A 25,670-nucleotide genomic window follows, 5' to 3' on the forward strand; every position below is an offset into this window, starting at 1 on the left:
TGTACCTCTTTCTATAGATGCTGCCTGGCCTGCTGCGATCACCAGCAATTTTTATGTGTGTTGCTTGAAATTCCAGCATCTGCAGACTTCCTCGCGCTTGAGGATCAATTCTTGGCGTTTTTTTATGTTGTTATTATACAAAAAACACAAACACCTCACAAAATTTTAAATTTTTGGCTGTAATTTTAAAGTAAACGTCATTGGGTTGACACATGGTGTTCACATCCAGCTGAGGATCAACAGGATCTTTCTTTCATCAAAAATTGGTTAAAGACAATTTAATGTCTAAGTTCTGACACTTAAAACTGTATGAATGAATCCTAAAATGCCAGTTTTAATTCTGACTTAACTTCTTTTTGTGATTCTTACTGAAAAACATGTTACAGTTAGCTTGTATAGTTTGTCAACTGGTGCTGTACTCTTTACCTTTAAAGAATACAACTGTTAATTCTTTTGCCTTACAATAAAGATTCTTTATGAAGGCAAGGTGTTGTCAGTTGTTCTATTTTCTACATTTGCAAATTAATTAAGGTCTTCCATTGGTTGAGGTTGTGTCCCAGCAGTCTACATTATACGCAAGCCAGGCCAGTACAATATGTAGAGCAAGCTATCGCCTACGTAGCTGGCCAATGAATCCGAAGTAACAGCAGAGACCGATACAGTTCGACACCAGTGGCATTGCAGGAGCTGCCAGTCAGCGCTGAACTCAATGTAGGACTGCCTTAGGGACTCCAACTCCAGATTTTTCCCCTCGGGGTTTACTCCTAAAGCCTTCCCCATGAGTGAGTATAGCCACAAGGCAAAGGAGGTTTGAGATCAGAATTTCTCTTCTACATGAGCTGCCAACCATGGCTGATAAACTCCATTTGCCCGAAGCAACTGTTTTTAAGGCATCAATAACCTGCCTTTGCCCCTTCTCCTGTCAGTAGATATGGTTCCACCAGGCTTAGTAGTTATGCTGCATGTGAAGGTCATGAGTTGGACTTCGTTGTCAGTGGCTAGTTGAGACATACACTATAGGGAGCAGTTAATAGGTAGTGGGAGCTTATCCCCACGACCACCCCCAGCTTAAAGAACCAACTAATTAAGTAGCATTTATTTAAATAGTATTTTCAACTATAGAGAATGTCAATGTCATCTTGAACCAATTGCTAAATCCAACTGTTATTACGTAGTCAGATATATATCAACTAATACAAGCAAACCAATGGCTCAGGAGCAACAATGACATAAATGACCAGATAATCGTCTTTATTTTAAAACTAAATGCTACTGGTAGAAGGACAAATATAGACTACAAAAACACCCTGCTTTTTTCAATTAATGCTACATATAGCTCCATTCCATTTGTGAAGGAGACAAAATAATCAGTCTGATGTCTCATCTAAAAACATCTCAGCAAGCACAGCATTTGCTCAGTATTGGTCTGAACTTCACCTTTGCTACAAGTTCAGGACTGTGGAATGACTCAACAATCTTCTGCATCAACGTTAAGCGTGGCACCTGAGTCAACAGCGGACTCATTTTGTTAAGCAGCAGGTAGAGGTAACTTATGATATTATAACACCAAAGTTCCTTTTATGCTCATAAGTGATAAACCTAGTTAGAACAATAACAAATTTTAAGAATATATAAATAACATTTTAACAGGGCAATCAAAATGTTCACATCAATATAATTCACCTCTCTCGATGCAGATCCTCAACTTTGACTCCACTCAGCACTTCCAATTCCGCAACTGATCCCACACATACCACCTGTCAACAAAATAATGGCTTTATGATGATAGTATTCTGTACACAGATTCAATCCACTTTCATGACATTAATTAGTGAACTACTTCCAAATAAAGGTTTTGTGGAAAACAACAAGCAGTGAATCTCATTGTACTACCTAGATGCAATTTTTTTGCCTTAAAAGATGTACAAATGATGTAAAAGTATACCGATAAAGCTTCACGGTGGTTTCTACTTCAGGAATTCATTTCCTTTGAAATCAATGGAGGGCCGAGGAAACCACGCACAGCTGTAAGATAATATGCATTTAATGCACGTCAGAGGAAAGAAATTTCTGCTATTGCTGGCTGATACAAAGGTGTACAAAAATTTCAGGAAAGACAATATTATGTAAATCATTGCTGCAAGATTGGTATTCAAAATTAAGAAAACTGCTGAAATTGTAAAGGACTTCAAGAATATCAGCATTCCTGTGTTCAATTTTGTTTTCCTTACCCAAGGTATGATTCACTGAGGATGGGGTTAACACCACTTTAATTTCTGGAAAAAGGAAACCAATATTTAAGAAGACAATGAAGAACCAATAATTTCATGAATTTGTGGGTACTAGAGGCAATCTGACTAAAATATTAAAAATTCTGAGAAATCTAAAAGGAATAACTGTTGAGCAGTGACCTCTAGGATTGAGGGACGACTGCACAAGCGCATGGACACCAGCGAGTTAGACCACAGCAAAGAGTTTAAAAGGAGACAGTATTTTCTTCAGCGGTTTGATCGAGGGATGACTGCGCAAGTGCCTGGATGTTAGCCAGTTAAACCAGTGCAAACAGTTTAAAAGGAGACAGCTTTATCCAGTGGGTGTCGGAGGAGCTTGTCCTGGGTATGACTCTAAACTGCAAGTGGTGATGAGGCTCTGATTGGGGACTTTCAGAGCTTTGGGGAAAGTGAGTTACCCCTTAGTCATTCATTGCTCCCAGGGCTGCTCTGATCTGGAACGGTAGCACCTGCAAGGGTTCCTGCTCAGGATACGAGCGAAGGCCAACGGCAGATCCGGCAGGTTCAGTAACTGAACTTATAACGGAGAAGGCAGATGAGCTAGGACCTCAAATGTCAACAGCTATAGTACAGGTGGATGAACATTTGGGAAGAGAAATGGCGATTTCTTTAGTTCGCCCAACGGTAGGCAATTGCTAGATACTAGGTTTCCTAGAATCTATATGCTAAGAAAACCATGGTCAAACTCACAAAATGTATCACACAACAACAGCGTCAAGAGGATCTTTAAGACAATTCTGAAGGTGCTTCGCTCGGTAGGGTTGATTCTGGTCAGCAGGGAATCCCCGACTGTCATCAAGCTACTGCTCATAAAATTCAAGTAACACAAAAGATAATTATTGCCACTTGGAATGTAAGAACCCTATATCAAGCAGGAAGATTGGACAATATGATAAATGAAACGGAAAGACTAAAGATTAACATCATGGGAATTAGCGAAGTTCATTGGATAGGTGCTGGGACATGTCAGAATAGAAATAAAACACTAATTTATTCTTGGGGAACATCCCATACTAATGGAGTAGGAATTCTTATGGCTAAAAACATGGCAAAAAGTGTTTTAGGACATTGGGCAATATCAGAAAGAGTGCTCCTTGTTAGATTCAGAGGACAACCATTTGATTTAACAATTATACAGGTTTATGCACCAACAATAGATGGAACAAATGAGGATATAGATAAATTCTATGAAGAGCTTGAACAAGCAAAGATATTGTTATTGTCATGGGAGATCTAAATGCTAAAGTAGGACAAGGTGCTGATGGAAATACCATAGGAAAATTTGGACTAGGGGAAAGAAATGAAAGAAGTGAGAAATGGGTAGAATGGTGTAAGATGAATAATCAGGTCATCATGAATACCGACTTTAAAAAACATCCAAGACGCTTGTGGACCTGGAAAACTCCAGATGATAACACTAGAAATCAAATTAACTTTATTACTATAAACCAAAGATTTAGAAACTCAGTGACTCAATGCAAAACATACCCAGGTGCAGACTGTAATAGTGACCATAACCCAGTAGTATGTCATGTAAAAGTAAAACTTAAAAAACTAAAGAAGCAAAAACCTGAACAATCCCTTGACTACTTGCAATTAATTAAAACAGGAAAGTTAAGACAAAAGTTTACAATTGAAGTAAGGAATAGATTTCAAAGTCTAGAAATAGAACCTGTTGAAGATGATAGCAATCATGTAGAAATGAAATTTAACTCTCTAAAGGATGCCTTGGTAGAATCAGCAAAGTCAGTGATTCCTAAAAAAGAAAATAGCACAAAGAATAAATGGATGACAGATGAAATCAAAAATCTAATGGAAGAAAGGAGACGGAAAAAAGCAAATCCTATAGAATATAAGTCCTTAGATTAAAAAAAAGTTAAAAGCTTATGTCAAAAAGCCAAAGAAGAATGGTTAAACCAGGAATGTGAGCAAATAGGAAGAATCCCTATTACTGATCCAAAAAGGTTCTATCAACAAATCAGGAATATCACTGGTAAAAAGCTCCTCTGTTCTTCAGGTGGATGTTTGAAAGCAAAGGATGGTACCATTATCATGGAAAAAGATAAAATTATGAACAGATGGACTGAGTATATTCAGGAATTGTTTGAAGATGATCGAGGCGAAAGACCAGAAATTAAGAAAAACATTAAAGGCCCAAGTATTTTAAAATCTGAAGATCGTAATGCAATAATTAAGATGAAGAAAGGCAGCAGGTCCTGATGAATTAGTATTAGAACAAGTTATCACCCTTGAAGATTATAGAATTGAAAAATTTACTGATTTAATCAATGACATTTATGAGACTGGAATAATACCATAAGAGATGAAAAAAAAAATCAGTATTTATCACTCTTCCTAAGCAAGCTGGGGCAATAGAACGTGAATTACATAGGACCATAAGTTTAATAAGTCATATCACCAAGATACTTCTAAGAATTTTGATAACAAGAGCTAAAAGTAAGATGCAAGCTGAAGTAGGTAAAGAACAATGTGGTTTTGTGAAAGACAAAGGTACAAGAAACGCAATATGATGTTAAGGATACTATCAGAACGAGCTATTCAAGTGCAAAAAGATTTGTTTGTTTTATCGACTACACAAAAGCATTTCATAAAGTGAAGCACAATAAGTTATTTGAAATATTACAGGAAACTCCAGATCTAGATTCGAAAGACCTCCACCAAATCAGAAATCTGTACTGGGAACAAACTGCCACTGTAAGAATAGATGGAGAAGTGAGTCAGTTTACGAAAATCAAGAGAGGCGTTACACAAGGGTGTGTTTTCTCCCCTGATTTATTTAATGTGTACAGTGAAACAATATTACAAAAATAAGAGACATCTTGAGAATCAAATTTGGCGGTGAAAACATCAATAATTTCAGATATGCAGATGACACTGTTAATTGCAAGTATGGAGGAAGAACTACCAAGCTTAATTGATATAATTGTTGTAGAAAGTGCAAAAATGGGTCTATCTATCAATTGCAAAAAGACAGAATGTATGGTGATATCCAAAAAGGAGAATCCTATCTGCAGGCTGAAAATAAATGGGGAAGACATAAAACAAGTACAGAACCTTTGCTACTTAGGAAGCTGGATGACATCAGATGGCAGGTGCAACATGAACATCAAAAGAAGAATAGGAATGGCAAAAGACATCTTTACAAGAATGAAGATTATACTGACCAATACTAAACTAGGCACGACAACCCGCCTCAGAGTACTGAAATGTTACGTTTATCCAGTTATGTTATATGGCTCAGAATGTTGGACAATATCTAGCAACATGAGGAAATGAATTGAAGCAGCAGAGATGTGGTTTTTGAGGAGGATGCGAAGAATATCATGGACAAAACGAATATCTAACGAGGATGTCATGAACAGAACAAACACAAAAAGAGAAATAATATATGAGATCATGCAACGGCAATGTAACTTCATTGGACATGTGATTAGGAAAGAGGAGTTAGAATGCATGGTAATTATGGAAAAGATTGAAGGGAAGAAAGCAAGAGGAAGACAAAGACAAATGATGATGGAGACAACAGCAGAGAACTGCAAATGAGTACTAACGAATTGGTCCACTTGACCTGAAACAGGAGTGAGTGGGCCATGGCAGTCAAAGCTCAAACTGGGCATGGTACCTGATGATGATGATGATGATGACGACAACGGAGGAGCGGGTGATGGAGTAGAGGTAGAGAGAGTAGGAGAGCTTTAGCTCGAGGCGAGGTCGGTTATTGTTTGGCATTTCCCTACAGCAAGGGGTTTAGATGGGGTGGTGTTTGTTAGGTGTGGTCAGGAAGGTTTCTTGACACAATGTGTAGATAAGCCTACAAGAGGAGAGGCTATACGTGATCTAGTATTGGGAAATGAACCTGGTCAGGTGTTAGGTCTCTCAGTGGGAAAGCATTTTGGAGATAGTGATCATAATTCTATCTCCTTTACCACAGCATTGGAGAGGGATAGGAACATAAAAGTTAGGAAAGCGTTTAATTGGAATAAGGGGAAATATGAAGCTATCAGGCAGGACTTGGAAGCATAAATTGGGAACAGATGCTTTCAGGGAAATGTACGGTAGAAATGTGGCAAATATCCAGGGGATATTTGCGTGAAGTTCTGCATAGGTTCATTCTAATGAGACAGGAAAAGGCTGGTAGGGTACAGGAACTTTGGTGTACGAAGGCTGTTGAAAATCTAGTCAAGAAGAAAAGCTTACGAAAGGTTCAAAAAAACTAGGTAATAATAGAGATCTAGAAGATTATAAGGCCAGCAAGAAGGAGCTTAAGAATGAAATTTGGAGAGCCAGAAGGGGCCATGAGAAGGCCTTGGCGAGCAGGATTAAGGAAAATCCCAAGGCATTCTACAAGTACGTGAAGAGTAAGAGGACTAATTAGATGTGACAGTGGAAAAGTGTGTATGGAACTGGAGGAGATAGCAGAGATACTTGATGAATACTTTGCTTCAGTATTCACTACAGAAAAGGATCTTGGTGATTGTAGGGATGACTTACAGTGGATTGAAAAGCTTGAGCATGTAGATATTAAGAAAGAGGATGTGCCGGAGTTTTTGGAAAGCTTCAAGTTGAATAAGTCTCCAGGACTGGATGTGATGTACCCCAGGCTACTGTGGGATGCAAGAAGGAGATGCTGAGCCTCTGGCAATGATCTTTTCATCATCAAAGGGTACGGGACAGGTTCCAGAGGATTGGAGGGTTGCAGATGTTGTTCCCTTATTTAAGAAGGGGAGTCGGGATAGCCCAGGAAATTATAGACCAGTAAGTCTTACTTCAGTGGTTGGTAAATTGATGGAAAAGATCCCAAGAGGCAGGATTTATGAACATTTGGAGAGGCATAATATGACTATGAATAGTCAGCATGGCTTGGTCAAAGGCAGGTCGTGCCTTACAAGCCTGACTGAATTTTCTGAGGATGTGACTAAACACATTGATGAAGGAAGAGCAGCAGATGTAGTGTATATGGATTTCAGCAAGGCATTTGATAAGGTACCCCATGCAAGGCTTATTGAGAAAGTAAGGAGGCACAGGATCCAAGGGAACTTTGCTTTGTGGATCCAGAACTGGCTTGCTCAGAAGGCAAAGAGTGGTTGTAGATGGGTCATATTCTGCATGGAGGTTGGTGACCAGTGGTGTGCCTCAGGGATCTGTTCTGGGACCCCTTCTCTTCGTGATTTTTATAAATGACCTGGATGAGGAAGTGGAAGGATGGGTTAGTAAATCTGCTGATGACACAAAGGTTGGGGGTGTTGTGGATAGTGTGGAGGGCTGTCAGAGGTTACAGCAGGACATTGATACGATGAAAAACTGGGCTGAGAAGTGGCAGATGGAGTTCAACCCAGATAAGTGTAAAGTGGTTCATTTTGGTAGGTCAAATATGATGGCAGAATATAGTATTAATGGTAAGACTCTTGGCAGTGTGGAGGATCAGAGGGATCTTGGGGTCCGACACTCAAAGCTGCTGCGCAGGTTGACTCTGTGGTTGAGAAAGCATACGGTGCATTGACCTTCATCAACCGTGAGATTGAGTTTAAGAGCAGAGGGGTAATGTTGCAGCTATATAGGACCTTGGTCAGACCCCACTTGGAGTACTGTGCTCAGTTCTGGTCACCTCACTACAGGAAGGATGTGGAAACTATAGAAAAGGTACAGAGGACATTTACAAGGACGTTGCCTGGATTGGGGAGCATAACTCATGAGAATCAGTTGAGTGAACTTGGTCTTTTCTCCTTGGAGTGGCAGAGGATGAGAGGTGACCTGATTGAGGGATATAAGATGATGAGAGGCATTGATCGTGTGGATAGAGAGAGACTTTTTCCCAGGGCTGAAATGGCTAACGTGAGAGGGCACAGTTTTAAAGTGTCAGGGGTAAGTTGCTTTTTTTAAGCAGAGAGTGGTGAGTGCGTGGAATGGGCTGCCTGCGACGGTGGAGGAGCTGGATACGACAGGGTCTTTTAAGAGACTCCTGGATAGGTAGATGGAGCTTAGAAAAATAGAGGGCTATGGGTAGCCTTAAGTAATTTCTAAAGTAAGTACATGTTCAGCAGAGCATTGTGGGTCGAAGTGCCTATATTATGCTGTAGGCTTTCTATGTTTCTAGCTGAGAAGTTCAAAACAGTTTTAGGATTAGGTATGTACCATTTAGGATTGAAATTGGAAGATATTTCTTCACTCAAGTGAGCAAAACTTTGAATTTCTCATAGTGCTCAAAATTTGTCAATGCTAGCATACAAGGAAAATAAGAAAAGTAGTGTTCAACTTGATGGGAAATAGGAATTAAAATTCTCAAGGCAAACAAAGTCTACTGCATTAGATAACCACTCCTGTTTGTAAAAGACAGTCTTTGAAATGGTAACATATTGTCAGATTTTCAAGAGAATTCAGAATTAAATATGAAATCTCCTTTAAAATGTACTTAATTTGGAATGTTTCCAAAACATTTTTTTTTGGATACAACATGGTAATTGGCCCTTCTGGCAGAACAAGCCCACACTGCCTAATCACATTCATGTGACCAATTCATCTACTACCCTGATAAAGGGTCTCAGCCCAAATCTTCCAACTGTGTATTTATTTCCATCAATGCTGTCTGATCAGCTGAGTTCCTCCAGCATTGTGTGTTGCATCTACTATCCTGTACGTCTTTAGAATGTGGGAGGAAACTGGAGCACCTGGAGGAAACCACCCTCACGGGAAAAATGTAGAAATTCCTTACAGACAATAGTGCTTTGAATCTGGGTCTTTGGCACTGTAATAGAGTTATGCTAACCGCTGTGATACTGTGCTCTTACAACCAATATTCTTAATTTCCAGATATAATTATACTACAGAAATAGAATATGCATGAATGTTTTGGAATTAATCTATTTGGAAGTTCAGCCTTAAAGCAAGCAATCTGCAGAACATACGTGTAGGGTTCTCAGTAATATTAGCTGGACCGTTACCTGAATTGCCTATTGCAAAATGGTTTCTCTGAAGTGTTAAACTAAAATGGTCTCTCATACTGTTAACTGCTGAGTAAGGAGTTCTCTGTGGCGGTATGTTTGGGTTATGGTTAGTGATTCGTTTGCTAGCCAATGGAAGTCATGTTATGTATGTGTGTGCCGAGTTGAGGATCGCCCGCTTTTACGGGAGGCGAGCAGAGAGGACGGACGTGCAGGGAACGGACAGCGGTTCCAGGGCAGCAGATACCGGACCTCGGGGGTTCGGATGGTGGCTGGAGTCTCGGAAGGACGTTGTGGATGGAATCGGAGGCATGAGCTCCAATGCATTAAAATATTATGTGCAGAAGACTGATAAGTTACTTATATAGCACCTTTTCTTTTAGTTGTTGCTACTAACCCATCACCAAGAATTGCTATAAAGTATACTTCTTTACTCGCACTTGGTATATTGTTTGATATTTATGTCGTGGCTAATTATTAGGTGCCTCACACCGTATCCGCACCAAAGCATTTGCACTGTTTAGTGGGGTCGACGACTATTCGCCCTGGGCAATGGGAGTCAGTTGGGGGCAAAGGCCGTTACATATGGATATTGGGAAAATATTATACATATTATACCTGCAATAAGAAAACAACAGACAGATGACCTTCAATGAACCAACCACACCAACACCATCAGTAATCAGATAATAACGTGCAAGCTCATGATAAGCTACCTACTTCCCTCTCTTATGTTACTCCACTCTTTAAGAAAGGAGGGAGGCAAAAGACAGGTGGGTTAACCTGGCTTCGGTGACTGGTGAGATTTAAGAGTCCATTATGAAAGATGTGGTTTTGGGGTGCTTGAAAGCTAAGGGGAGATCTTGCTTAATGAACCCACTGTAATTCTTTGTAGTAGTAACAAGCAGGATAGACAAAGCAGTCACTGGATGGTGTTTACTTACATTTACTGACACAAGGCTGCTACACAAAATAGGATTCCATGCTATTACTGTAAAGACACTTTCATGGATAGAAGATTGGCTGACTGGCAGAAGGCAGAGTGGAAATAAAGGTGGCCTTCTCCAGTTGGCTGCCAGTGACTTGTGATGTCTCACAGGGATCTGTGTTAGGTCTGCTACTTTTCACTTTATATGTAAATGATCGGCATAATTGAATTGACAACTTTGTGGACAGATTTGCAGCTGATACAAAGATAGCTAAAGAGGAAGGTCGTGTTGAGGGAGAAGGGAGTCTGCAGAAGGAAATGGACAGGTTGAGAGAAAATGGGCAAAGAAGTGGCAAATAGAATACAGCATAGGGAAATGTATGGTAAACTATATTCTAAATGGGGAGAGAATTCAGAAATCAGAGGTGCAAAGGGATTTAGAAGTCTTAGTACCGAACTTCCTAAAGATTAACTTGCAGATCGAGTTGGTAGTAAGGAAGGCAAACACAATGCCAGCTTTCATTTTGAGAGGACTAGAATACAAAGGCAAGGATGTAGTGGTAATGATTTATAAGGCATTGATCAGACCACATCTGAAGTATTGTGAACAGTTCTGGGCTCCATATCTAAGAAATGCTGGCATTGGAGAGAGTCCAGAGGAGGTTCACAAGATTGATCCCAGAATGAAAGGGTTAGTATACGAGGAGCTTTTGATAGCTCTGGGGCCTGTACTCATGGAGTTTAGAAAGATGAAGGGAAGGGAGAATGGAGTGGATGGGGAGAGGATGTTTTCTGTGATGGAACAATTTAGGACCAGAGGGCACAGCCTCAGAACAAAAGGAAGCCCCTTCAGAACAGAGATGTCGGGAATTTGTTTTGCCAGAGTGGTGAATTTGAAATACCTTGTTATAAACAGCTGTGGAAACCAAATTATTGGGTATACAGTCTGCCCTCCATATCTGTGGGTTCCGCATCCGCGGATTCAACCATCCACGGATCAAAAATATTCAAAAAAAAATTACAGCAAGTTCCAATAATCAAAGCTTGAATTTGCCGAGTGTCGAGCACTACGCTAAATCCATGCGAATGAAGTGATATGTAGACATACCCTGCCGTAGCCTCCCGCCATTTCACAGATTCTCAAGTCTCTCTCCAGCACTCACTGTCTGAGCATTGTTCGCCTCGCATCTCGTTCGTTCACTACTTGTGTTGTGAGCGAGAGGAAGGAGTTTAAGGCTAGTAAGGGATGGCTGGCTAGCTATGTAATGCACTACAGCGTCAGGAAAAGATCACGGGAGAATCGACATCGGCTAATGCCGAGGCAGCATCAGCGTTCCCAAAGAGCTACGATGGTTGTATCTGTACTGAACATGTACAGACTTCTTTTTCTTGTCATTATTCCCTAAACAATACAGTATAACAACTAGTTACATAGCATTTACATTGTATTAGGTATTATAAGTAACCTAGAGATGATTTAAAGCAGGGGTCCCCAACCTTTTTCGCGGACCGATTTCATATTGACAATATTCTTGCGGACCGGCCGATCGGGGTGGGGGGGTTGGGGGGGGGTGTGGTTAGGGTTGCCAACGTACAAGAGTAGCAGTCAAATACGTCGTGTTTACCCCGAGAAAGACTACAATGACCATGAAGCCTTGCACGGGCACCAGTGCGTATGCGTAACTTGCGTATGTGTGTATGTCCCGATTTCTTAAAAATCGTTTTGCCGATTCTTTTGGCGGCAGGGCTGGGGGGGTGTTAATCGCGACCGGAATATCGGTGATATGTGGCTAATACACTCAATTTCATTTCTAAAAGGGTTTATCTAACGAATTTAATATTAAAATACAGCGCATATTTTCCTCGCATGAATACAGCGATAAGTCAATTATCAGGGGAGTTTGAAGTGAGTGTTGAATGAACTTCCAGTAGAAATGGTAGAGGCAGGTTCGATATTATCATTTAAAGAAAAATTGGATAGGTATATGGACAAGAAAGGAATGGAGGGTTATGGGCTGAGTGCAGGTCGGTGGGACGAGGTGAGACTAGCGTTCGGCACGGACTAGAAGGGCAGAGATGGCCTGTTTCCATGCCGTAATTGTTGTATGGTTATCTAAGTCACTTACAATAGCATCATAACATTTTAAGTAACGTTTGGATATTAAACACACAGCGCATATTTTCCTCATATGAACATATAAAATCATTGCAATGCACCAATATCGCTGAATCAGTGGGAGCCCTGGGCTGAATACTTCTTTTCCTGCAACAAGACGGTCCCATCGAGGGGTGATGGGAGACAGCGATACTCGAAGGGGGTTCCTTATGTCCAGTCTATTCCGCAATTTGGTTTTTGTTATGTTCATCGCAGAGATATGTTGGAAATGGAAGCAACGTTTTCAGTGCTTCCGTAGCTATCTCAGGATAGTCAGCCTTGAGATTGATCCAGAATGCCAGCAGATATGTTACGTCAAACATACTTTTCAGCCCGCTGTCATTTGCAAGCTCGAGGAGTTGAACTCCTTCCCATGGATGACATGGACAACGTGCAGGTAACGATCTCGCGTGCGTTCAAGCTCAACAGTGGGCGTGACAGGGAATGAGGAAAGGTGCAGCTGACTCATATCACCAAATCATATAATTTCCTTGCAGCCCGGTAGCGCATGCCTTGCGGCCCAGTACCGGTCTGCGGCCCGGTAGTTGGGGACCGCTGATTTAAAATATACTGGAGGATATGCATAGGTTATATGCAAATACTACGCCATTTTATATAAGGGACTTGAGCATCCGTGGATTTTGGTATCTGATTCTGGAACCAATCCCCCGCAGATACTGAGGGACGACTGTAATTAAAAAGGAGGATGATAGGTCTTTGATTGGTAAGAGTCTCAAAGGTTACAGGGAAAAGGCAGGAGAGCGAGGTTGAAAGGGGTAAAAAGTGCCATGATCGAATGGTGGAGCAGGTTTGACAGACCAAATGTTTTTTTCTGCTCCTCTGTCTTATGTAAGTGATATACAGGCTGACCTTCACTAATCCGGCACCACTGGGACCTGAGGAGTGCTGGATTAGTGAAAATGCCCAATTACAGAAGGATCACATTAAGCATAATCAGTGCAGGATTATCGAAGGAACCGGATTACAGCTAGTCGGATTAGTGAAGGTCGACTGCACTACAATTCCTGTTACATAGGTTGACTCAGAATCCCAAGCAAGCAAGAGGAAAGAGAATATGAATTCTGAAGTACTACAGAACTACAATACTATACTCTTTTCAAGTATAGTCCGATACTATACTCCTTTCAAATGCCATCAAAAAGTGTATTTCAGCCTCTATAACTGATATAAAGACACTCTTTTTGTATGCTAGCCATAAATATCACATCTGGAAATCATAATTACTTGTATGTCTTTTACTTTGAATACATTATTCTAAAACCATTTTAAGACCTTGGAAAATCTGAATTGGTTATTTTTATTGTTCATTCATTTCATTACTCACCTCTTCAAAGTCTTCACTAACCCATAAAGGAATGGGTGTGCCCCAATATCTGTTCCGAGAAATGGCCCAATCACGAGCATCCTTCAACCAATTTCCAAACCTTTTCTCTCTGACAAATTCTGGTACCCTGTGCATGGGAATTATGAATGCAATTGAATCAATATAAATAATGTATTTTCTTTGTGCCATTTCAATTATCTTTTTTACAGCCCTGCCTCCACATCTGGAGGTAATCAATTCAAACAGTTATCAGGAGGTCTGAACATCTAATGGCCTTCAATTCATTGCAATGACTGATGAATGCTGTGAACAGCAAACAAACTCAAATTGGCATTGTTTCACACAATGCTCTGGAGGTGAAAAATCAATGATGATGATGTGAAAATGGGTTTGGTATTTTGCAAAAAAAGTACAGTTGACGTTTCAGACCCAAAACATCGACTGTACTTTTTTTCCATAGATGCTGCCTGGCCTGCTGTGCTCCTCCAGCAGTTTTTGTGGTTGTTGCTTGGATTTCCAGCATCTGCAGATTGTCTCTTGTTTGGTATTTTGAAAAGTCAAGTTGTTTGTTTGCTAAATGAAGCTGGACACTCAGAGTCTTCAGGGGATACTGAAGTATATGGAACAGTTTAAACATATGGTATATCCTCGTCACCAAACTGGCATTGGACAGTTTCAATTACTGGACTAAATTTGAAATCAAATCTTTTATCTTCTTTCATATATATTTTAACTGCTCTTAATGTTATATACAAATACACGCCGGGGAGAGATCATCAGTAACTAAAATTCATAGGCAAAGCTCCATTTGTTCTGAATTACAACTTTCATTCAGAATTCTACGGACTTCATGTTTATAATGCTGTCACCTTTACAACTACACAAAATGAAACTAATTGTCTTATTTTAGCCAATTTTTAAAAAGCATGATAACCTTTTGAATGATTCAATTTCTGAAAAATCTGTGAAACATGAAAGATAACATCTTTCAAATATATTGCATCAAACTATAAAGGACGTGTGATCCATAGAATAATGATGAAAAATGCTGGCTCCCATTTTCGTTATAGTACATGAAATTATATCCATCTTCTACCTTCACACTATTCCCTAAGCCTTCACCACAATCTTTTAAATACATTCTGTCCCATCAGGTTGCATACATAAGGTTTTCTAGGTGATCATCTACCCAGCTTCTGCCAGTGCTGCTCTAACTGGTGAAGCTAAGGCTTTTGAATGAGTGCAGGTAAAATTGACCATTTCTCTTCCCTTCAACTTGTTTTCACCCAAGAGCTTTATCTGGCAACCAGGGTAAAACTGCAATGTCACTGTATACCGTATATTGAAATTTACACTCATGGCCACTTTATTAAGTACACCTGTACACTTGCTCGTTAATGCAAATATCTAACTAGTCAATCAGGTGGCAGCAACTCAAAGCATGCAGACATGGTCAAGAGGTTCAATTATTGTTCAGACGAAATATCACAATAGTGAAGAAATATGATCCAAGTGACTTTGACCATGGGATTGTTGGTGCCAGAGAGGGTGGTTTGAGTATCTCAGAAACTGCTGATCTCCTGAGATTTTCACACACAAAATTCTCTGGAGTTTACAGGAAATGGTGTGGAAGATGAAAAACATGCAGCGAGCAACAGATGTGCCTTGTTAATGAGAGAGGTCAGAAGAGAATGGCCAGACTGGTTCAACCCGACAGGGAGAAGACAATAACTCAAATAATTACGCATTATAGCAGTTCAAATTTCAAAGTAAATTTATTATCAAAGTACATACATGTCACCATATACAACCCTGAGATTCATATATGCTGGTTCGTCATATATGGCCCTTGTGGCTAAAGGGATCAGGGGGTATGGAGAGAAGGCAGGTACAGGGTTCTGAGTTGGATGATCAACCATGATCATACTGAATGGCGGTGCAGGCTCGAAGGGCCGAATGGCCTACTCCTGCACCTATTTTCTATGTTTCTATGTCACCACATTTGACTTGGGCACCGAAAGTAGTGTTGACAGCAGACTTAAATATGACATTGGACCTGTGCTTAGCCTCACAGTCAGAAGTATAGAGAGTGGAGCTGAAGACTAAGCATACAGTCTTTTGTGCACCTGTGCTAATGGTAATTACCAAGAAGGTATTGTTGCCAATTTGAGCTCACTACAAGTGACCAAAATCAAGCATCCAGTTGCACAAGGAGGTATTGAGGCCTATGACTTAGAGCTGTTTAATTAGTTTTGAAGGAATGAGAGTATGGAATGCTGAATTGTAGTCAATGAAGAAAATACTGATGTATGCATCTTCTCTGTGCAGATGCTCTGGGGTTGAGTGAAGAACTAATGAAATGGCATCTGATGTTGACCTGTTGTGATGATAGGCAAATCGAAGCAGATCCGAGTCACTCCTCAGGCAAGAGTTGATGTGTTTCATCACCAACCTCCCAAAGCACTTCATCACAGTGGATGCAAGTGCTACTGGACGATAGACATTAGGGCAGGTTACCATGTGTAGAAGAACACACAACACATTGAACCTGTTGGGCTACAACAACAGAGGACCACACCACGTACTTTCCACTGTAAAGATGAAGCCACACTCAGGTTGGAGGAACAACACTTTATATTCTGTCTGGGTAGCCTCCAACCTGATGGCATGAACATTGACTTCTCTAACTTCCGCTAATGCCCCACCTCCCCCTCGTACCCCATCCGTTATTTATTTATATACGCACATTCTTTCTCTCACTCTCCTTTTTCTCCCTCTGTCCCTTTGACTATACCCCTTGCCCATCCTCTGGGTCCCCCCCCTGCTTTTCCTTCTCCCTAGGCCTCCTGTCCCATGATCCTCTCATATCCCCTTTGCCAATCACCTGTCCAGCTCTTGGCTCCATCACTCCCCCTTCTGTCTTCTCCTATCATTTTGGATCTCCCCCTCCCCCTCCCACTTTCAAATCGCTTACTAACTCTTCCTTTAGTTAGTCCTGACGAAGGGTCTCGGCCTGAAACGTCGACTGCACCTCTTCCTAGAGATGCTGCCTGGCCTGCTGCGTTCACCAGCAACTTTGATGTGTGTTGCTTGAATTTCCAGCATCTGCAGAATTCCTCGTTTGCATATTCTGTCAAACATACTTTTCAGCCCAGCGTCATTTGCAAGCTTGAGGAGTTGATCTTCTTCCCGTGCTGACATGGATGATTCACCGGGGACATTCACAAATGGGTCATGGACCCATTCCTTTGCATGTCTTGGGTCATCTGCGGTTGGGAAGTAACGCTCGAATTCTGTCGACAGCGAAGATAGCTGTTCGCACACCAGCTGTGAGCCTCAGTCTCTCCCAAATTCCCAGTTAATGTTGGGAACATGTCAAATATGCCCCTGTCCACTCACCATCCCCACAGTTCCAGTTTGGCTGTGAAAGCAGACACTTTATCTGCCAACTTAAAGACAGTTGTCATTCTCCCCTGAAGTGACAAATTGAGTTCATTGAGCAGGTTGAAGATGTCACACAGATAAGCGAGTTTTGCTATCCACTCCTCGTCACTGAAGTGTGCTGCCAGTGGTGACTTTTTTCCTGAAAGAAATCGCTGTAGCTGTTCTCTTAACTCAAAAACCCTGGCCACGGCTCTCCCCCTTAATAACCACCTGACTTAAGTGTGTAAGAGAAGGCGTTTGTGCTCTGCATCCATTTCCTCGCAAAGCTGCTCAAACAGACGTGAGATAAGGGCTTTTGTTTTGATGTGATTGATAACTTCAACAACGTCACTCAATACGCTGTATAGATCAGGTGACATTTTTCGGCTAGCCAGCATTTCCCTGTGTGTGACACGGTGTGTAGACTGGCATTCATGAGCAACCTCTGACTCAGGTAGTGAAACCAGACTTGTTACCGTTCCAACAGTTGTGCTTCAATGTCGTCGAATCTCCTTGAAACTGTGGTGGCTGATAGAGAAACCTGTGCCATCTTGTTAGCTGCAGTTTCTCCCAACAGTTCAGGGCACATGTCCTTGACAGCAGGCAGAATCAATTCTTCACCAACAGTGAGAGGCTTCTTAGCCTTAGCAATACGGCTAGTCACTAAGTACGACGCTCTCTGAGCAGCAGCATTTGTGGGGGTAGTGGCTCTCAGCACTTGCTTCTGTCCTGCTTGCTCACAATTTTTTCTGCTCAAAAAACTCAACGGGTTTGTCTTTAAGCGCAGGGTGCTCGGACTCAAGTTTCCAAAGTAGTTTTGAGGGCTTCATTGCCTCACTAGACAGCTTGTCTCCACATATCACACACAGGGGGCTTGGAGCATGCGAGTCACCGGTCGCAATAAAGCCACATTTTATGTACGACTCATCGTATTTTCTGCTGAAAGAAGCTTTCTTTTTTTTTGCAGTCTCGGCCTCGGCTGTCTCTGCATTATCATCATCGTTAGGCCTTTTATGTCCCCTACCATCTCTTCCAAAGAAACTCTCAAGCGACATTTGTTTTTTTACTCATCGAGTAGCTGTAGGCTAATGACAAACTGATGACCTCGCATGCGTTCAAGTTCAACAGTGGGCGTGACAGGGAATGAGGAAAGGTGCAGCTGACTCATACCGTTTCCTCGTGGTTGGGGACCACTGTCATAAGACATAGGAGTACAATGTGGTCATTTGGCCCTTCAAGTCTTCACTGCAATTCAATCATGGCTGATCCTTATTTCCCCTCCTCAGCCCCACTCCCCAGCCTTCTCCCCATAATCTTTGATGCCGTCCATGTCCAATCAAGAATCTATCAAGCTCTGCCTTAAATACACACCCAATGACCTGGCCTCCATAGCTACCTGTGGTAACAAATTCACCACCCACTGGCTGAAAAAATTTCACTGCATCTCTGTTTTAAATGGACGCCCCTCTATCCTGAGGTTGTGCCCTCTTGCCTCAGACTCCCTCCACCATGGGAAACATCCTTTCCACATCTACTCTATCTAGGCCTTTCAACATTCCAAAGGTTTCAATGAGATGCCCCCCAATCCTTCTAAATTCCAGTGAGTACAGACCCAGAGCCATCAAACATTCCTCGTATGATAACCCTTTCATTCCCAGAATCATCCATGTGAACCTCCTCTGATCCCTCTCCAATGCCAGCACATCTTTTCCTAGATGAGGAGCCCAAAACTGTTCGCAATACTCAAAGTGAGGCCTCACCAGTGCCTTATAAAGCCTCAACATCATATTCTTGCTCCTGTATTCTAGACCTCTTGAAATAATTGCTAACATAGCATTTTCCTTCCTCACCACCAACTCAACCTGCAAGCTAACCTTCAGGGTGTTCTGCACAAGGACTCCCAAGTCCTTTTGCATCTCAGATTTTTTGGATTATCTCCCCATTTAGTGAATAGTCTGCACATTTATTTCAACTACCAAAGTGCATGACCATACATTTTCTAAATTGTATTTCGTTCGCCATTCTTTCCCTTCTCCTAATTTATCCAAATCCTTCAGCAATGTAACTGTTTCCTCAACACTACCTGCCACTCCACCAAACTTCATATCATCTGCAAACTTGGCAACAAAGCCATCTATTCCACCACCTAAATCATTGACATACAGCATAAAGAGCAGACCCAACAGTGACTGACCCCTTTGGAACACCACTAGTCACTGGCAGCCAACCAGAAAAGGATCCTTTTATTCCCATCTTGGCCTCCAACCAATCAGCCAATGCTCTAACCATGCCAGTAACTTTCCTGTGAAACCATCGGCTCTTAACTTGATAAGCTACCTCATGTGTGGCACCTTGTCAAAGGCTTCTGAAAGTCCAAATATACTATATCCACTACATCCCCTTTATCTATCCTACATGTCCTGTGTCACCAAGTACTCCATAACTTCATCTTTAACAACTGACTCCAACATCTTCCCAACCACTGAGGTCAGGCCAACTGGTCTATAATTTGCATTCTGCTGTCTTTCTCCTTTCCTCAAGGGTGGAGTAACATTTGCAATTTTTCAGTTCTCTGGTACCATGCCAGAGTCCAATGATTTTTGAAAGGTTATTACTAATGCCTCCACAAACTCTACTGCATACTCTTTCAGAACCCTAGGGTGCAGCTCATCTGGTCCAGATGACCTATGCACCTTCAGGTCTTCAGCTTTTTGAACACCTTTACCCTTGTAATAGTAACTGCACTCACTTCTCTTCCCTCACACCCTTCAACATCTGGCACACTGCTAGTGTCTTCCACAGTGAAGACTGATGCAAAATACTCATTTAGTTCATCTGCCATCTCCTTGTCCCCATTATTATTTCTCCGGCCTCATTTTCCAGCAGACCCATATCTACTTTTATCTCTCTTTTTTTTATACATGAAAAAGCTTTTACTATCCACTTTGATATCGTTTGCGAGCTTGCTTTCATATTTCATCCTTTCCCTCCTAATGATTCTTTTAGTTGCTTTCTGTAGGGTTTTAAAAGCTTCCCAATCCTCTGCCTTCCCACTAATTTTTGCTTTGTTGTATGTCCTCTCTTTTGCTTTTACATTAGCTTTGATTTCCCTTGTCATCTACAATTGTACTACTTTGCCATTTAAGTATTTCTTCATTTTTGGAATACATCTATCATTTTTCCCAGAAACTCACGCCGTTGCTGCTCTGCTGTCATCCCTGTCTGCATCTCCTTCCAATGTACTTTGGCTAACTCCTCTCTCATACCACTGTAATTTCCTTTTCTCCACTAAAATACTCCTCCATCAAACATTACACTCTCCCTACCAAATTTCAAGTTAAACTCAATCATATTTGTGATCACTGCCTAAGGGTTCTTTTACCTAAAGCTCCCTAATTACCTCCAGTTCATAACATAACACCCAATCCAGTATAGCTGATCCCCTAGTAGGCTCAATGACAATCTGCTCTAAAAAGCTATCTCGTTGGCATTCAACAAACTCACTCTCGAAATCCACTTCCAATCTGATTTTCCCCAATCAACTTACATGTTGAAATCTCCCACGACTATCATAACATTGCCCTTTTCACACACCTTTTCTATTTCCACATTAATCTGTGATCCACATCCCAGCTACTGTTTGGAGGCCTGTTTATCACTGCCATCAGGGTCCTTTTACCTTTGTTGTTTTTTTTTAAACTCAACCCACAAAGATTCAACATCATCCGATTCTATGTAACATCTTCCTACTGATTTGATGTCATTCTTTATCAGCAGAGTCACACCACCCCCTCTGCTTACCTTCCTACCCCTCCAATTCTGTAAACAACAGGAATTCTGCAGATGCTGGAAATTCAAGCAACACACATCAAAGTTGCTGGTGAACGCAGCAGGCCAGGCAGCATCCGTAGGAAGAGGTGCAGTCGACGTTTCAGGCCGAGACCCCCTCCAATTCTGTGCTGTATCTCAATAAATAAAGTCTCTAACTAGCTCCAGTTGCATACACATAGTGGTTGTTAGACATTACACCATGCTTAGATCGAACAGTTTTTAAATAAGGTCAGTTGCGTGTGTTTGTGTTTTTATCAGTAATTGTTGTCATGGATAGTTGGCGAGAAATAAAGCAGCAAGACAATTCAAAACTGTTTTAGTCACTGCAGTTTCAAGCAGTCAGGGTTGGATATGCCAGACAAGGCAGGGAGTGAAAAATTACATGATTTTACGACCCTAAAAAGTTAGGAACCACGAAGAATTTGAAGGTATCAATAATCATCTAGAATGTTACAATGAAAATGAAGACTTGGAGGATACAATCATTGAAAGCATTGCTTGAAGGCAGTTCGTTATCTGCACTAAGAGTCTGCACTGATTCTGTTCATTTGGAGTCAATTAAAAGAACATTGCAGCATACACTGGATTAATTCCTCTGTCGATAACTATTGGGAACTAATGCACAATTTTATAGCACTGTAGTAGTTTTGGTAGTCTGTTAATTTGTTCTGTATTTCATTTAAATACATAATTTGTTACTCACTTAAACATTAGTTTGTCTTTTTTATACCTTTTTAACTATTTACAAGAAACTTTGGCTAATTGAAGCAGTTGCTTAATGGGGCCATTAACTCAACTTAACTGTATTCTGAATTTTATTTTGTGCATGAAGTGAAGCACCATGGAGTTATAGAACTGCACAACCCAGAAAAGGACCCTTCAACCCAGCTGATCTATGCCACATGCAATGTCTAACTATGTTAATCCCATTTACCAGCATTGGGTCTTTATCTCTCCACTCCTTTCCTATCCAAGTACTTACTGTAAAGATCCATGATCTAGTCTGTTTATATTTATACAGTATGTTTTTATGACAAATGAATTAGCAACTTGGGACATCAAATCTATACCAACTCTGAGAATTCGTACTACTTCAATTTCCCCACTCTCTTTTAAACTTCTCTCTCTCTCTCACATCTATCAGCTCCACCCCTCCAGCCCCCTTGCCCGATCCTCCTGTCACTCACCTCCATTGAGTGGAATTTACAATAGTAAGCTAATCTACTAACCAGCATACCTTTGGGATGGTGAGGAAACCAGAGCACCAGAGAAATCTACATAGTTATAGGAAGAATATGCAAATCTTACACAGCACTAGAGGTCAGCATCAAACCTGGATTGTTAGAGCTGTGCATAAACAATTCCAGTTTAAATAAATTTGCATAGCTTAGTGTTGAAACACAATGCTTTCTTCATAGTCAGAACATCTTTACAGAAGACAAATTTGGACATGATGCAAAGATTTCTTCTACTGCACAGATTAATTACAGTGAATGCAAAGGTTAGTTGACTGAAGAAAATGGGTAGCATTACTTTTAGAAACGTGGGACTGAGTTCAGTCTAAACAACCTGGGATGTTTCCCTTCTTTGAAGGCTGAATGGACAAGTACTACAGGTCATTTGCTCAAAGGTCTGAAGTATTGATAACTGGTTTCCTATTAATTTCATCAATGGGAAAAACAAAGGATGATTGGAAAAATGAAAAATTCAGATCACCATCTTTTCAATTGATGCTCAAAAGAAAACCTCCTCAACATCCACTATCAGAAATTTAAAAGTTTAATTAACTAAACTAAGTCTCTTGTGATAATCCATCAGGTTTAAAGAATAATATTTAGAAAAGAATAGGTGCATTTGAAGATGATCACCTCCAAATGATGCAACAAAACAATTTGAATATAAAATTACTGTAACTTCATTGTCACTGGGTCAGGATACTGGTACTCATCATTGAACAACACAATAATTGTATTGTCACCAAACAGATGCAGTTGTTCATGAAATCTCATCTTAATAGCTCTTAGCTTATGATATCCTTCATAATCTGAGGTAGTTCGGACTGAAACAGATGCATTTGTTTTCAAAAATATATAAACAAATGCCTGAAAATATTGTAAATGAGAATTAAACACAGGAATTATAAAAGTAATGTTTGTACAGAGAACAATGACAATGATGTCTAAGTTATCTAATGCCATAAAAACCAACAACCCTAAAGTATTACTATGCAGCAAAACATACCTCTGAATTAGTTTTTGACTACAGTCTATGTAAGGCACATCTACTTCAATCAAAAGCAGTATAAGACAACCAGCAAGATTAATACACTGTCATAATGTAATATTTCTCATTTAAATGAGTCATTACCAGTAGCATTTGTCATTATTCTCCAGCAGCTTGTCCACCATGTGCTCCACTCGCACAAACCAACTTGGAACAGCTTTGTAAATAAGAGGGGTGTCTGACCTGTGAAAAGACAATAACATGAAATTGCTGAAGGGAATGAAGAAAACAGACACTATGCACATAATGGCCTGAAGCTCAATGGATCAGTTACTTGATTCATAATTCCACAGAAAATTACCACCAAACAACAAACTGAAATAGGAACATTAAATATTATACAGTCATGGGGAACACCAAAGAAAGCCCCAATTCTATCTTCACAAAATGATACTTTGTAGCCCAAGCCACCAAAGCTAATCCAATAGTTTGCCTTCTCTAAATCAAGGTTATGAAGTATGATTCAACAATTCTACTAGTAATTCAGTTAACTGGGTACAATGTAAAAAAGTACCCAAAATTCTGCTACCAACTGCTTTAAAGCCAGCTGTCAATGGAAAGTTAATTCCCACCAAGCTTTTCTTTTGCTCCCTTACACATAACTCAATAGAACAAAATTATCTGCCAACAACAGGAATTCTGCAGATGCTGGAAATTCAAGCAACACACATCAAAGTTGCTGGTGAACGCAGCAGGCCAGGCAGCATCTCTAGGAAGAGGTACAGTCGACGTTTCAGGCCGAGACCCTTCGTCAGGACTAACTAAAGGAAGACTTAGGAAGAGTTAGTAAGAGATTTATCTGCCAAGTTCCTTTTGTTTAATTTCAGAAAATTGCAACTATTTTAATTATTCATATACCACTCATGTACAGAAAGTTTAAATTTTATTTTGTAATTGGGATCTTGCTATAGTTTATAAATAACTGGTGAAAAGATTAGAAAGAAGATGAGTAAAAGAATTACCTGGAAACAAAAAAAACAATTTGTAACTCATTGCCTGAAAAGGTGGGAGAACTTGGCATCTTCATTACATTTACCAAAGTACAGGAAGGTGGGAAGAGGCAAAGTAGATCTTTCAAATCATTGCAGACAAAATGCCTGCATTGATTTTTAATGATTTCATTTTAAGCAGCTTATTCTGCTTTGTTTCAAATAGTGTGTAATGGGTTGTTGGAGCAAGAAAATGTATTTTTGTATATTATAGTAACATTTAGTGTTCTGTGCTGCAAGGTAGCAAAAACAAGTGATAATTACGAGGAATATACCCCAGCACAGTGAAAACTTGCAGCATTGAAAATTTTTGTCCCAAGAAATTATACTAGTTATGTCATCATTCACAGTGCTACAATATTCCCTGACTTCTATTGCTCAAGGACACAATGCAAAATATATTATAAGCTCTGCCTCCTTTCAGAAATTCTATTTAAAGTTCAAGGTTTGTAGCAGAGTTCGAAGTAGTCACAGTAAATAACTAACACAGATAATCACAGTTAAATTAATCAGTCTAAATTAACTGATCAGAGCAAAATAAAAAGTATCTTTTTGCAAACAATTGATCAAGGATGTGTGGTGTGAAGGTTGTCTGACACAGTACTGACCAGTGTTTGAACCAATCACATCAGGGTAATGTGCACCCATTTTAATCAAATCTCCCTTTCACAATATAGGCGCAATAAGAAACTGATGCTATACCACAGTTGTACTCCATTTTCATCCTAGGAAAAGCTTTCATTTCTAGGGGAACCATATGAACATTATTTTTTTTAAATTGTGCATCAGGTCAAAATTATTACCTCCATATCTCCCCTAAATACCAATTGATTTAATATTTGAAATTTTACAGTACAATTAAATTTGAATTTATTAATAAACATACCAGCAAGAAAAATTAATAGTTTAATAGAAGTTTCTTGCATTTCCTTCATTGAGGATCATTTTCTACTTTAAAATATTTTGGAAAAGACTAAAACAACAGCACTGTGCAATGCAATACATCTTTTCCCATTCATTCCTTACTTTTGACGTTAATTTTATTTTTGTATTTAGATTAGTTAAACTTTGGGTTTTAAAAATAATTTTGTAATAAACACAAACAGACACAGTATTCATTGCTTCAACAATAAGTGAAGTGCAATTTTTAAAGCGTTCTAACGGCAATCAAAGTATGCTTACGTAATTGTTATATTTGTAACTAACAAGGAAAAAGGATAGTCTTGCCAATAGAAAACATGGACCAGATTCAGGTACTCAACAATGCATTAAAAATGTCGGTACATTTTACAATTGGATCAATACCAAAAAAGTTTTCAATAATACCTTATCACACAACAGCTAAAAATAACAACACATGGAAGACATTATCGGAAAATAAACCAATACAAGTTGGGTATGTAAAAAGGAACGAAATTTAACCCAAAATATGCTGGAAATACAAGAACTCCCTGCTGCGAAATGCA

The 25,670-nt window shown here is 40.1% G+C and overlaps 1 protein-coding gene across 2 annotated transcripts in view; it reads right to left on the reverse strand.

The window, feature by feature from the left end:
- Positions 1–25,670, reverse strand: part of iars1 (isoleucyl-tRNA synthetase 1) — a 209,038-nt gene that overhangs the window by 88,710 nt on the left and 94,658 nt on the right. For both annotated transcript variants that reach the window (XM_063067569.1, XM_063067568.1), the window contains 3 exons: positions 23,300–23,398; positions 13,679–13,805; positions 1,684–1,757 (listed from right to left, as the gene is read on the reverse strand). In XM_063067569.1, the coding sequence (XP_062923639.1) occupies positions 1,684–1,757; positions 13,679–13,805; positions 23,300–23,398 (300 nt within the window). The remainder of the gene's footprint in view (positions 1–1,683; positions 1,758–13,678; positions 13,806–23,299; positions 23,399–25,670) is intronic.

The sequence above is a fragment of the Mobula hypostoma genome, chromosome 15 (genome assembly GCF_963921235.1).
Source record: "Mobula hypostoma chromosome 15, sMobHyp1.1, whole genome shotgun sequence".
Lineage (NCBI taxonomy): Eukaryota > Metazoa > Chordata > Chondrichthyes > Myliobatiformes > Myliobatidae > Mobula > Mobula hypostoma.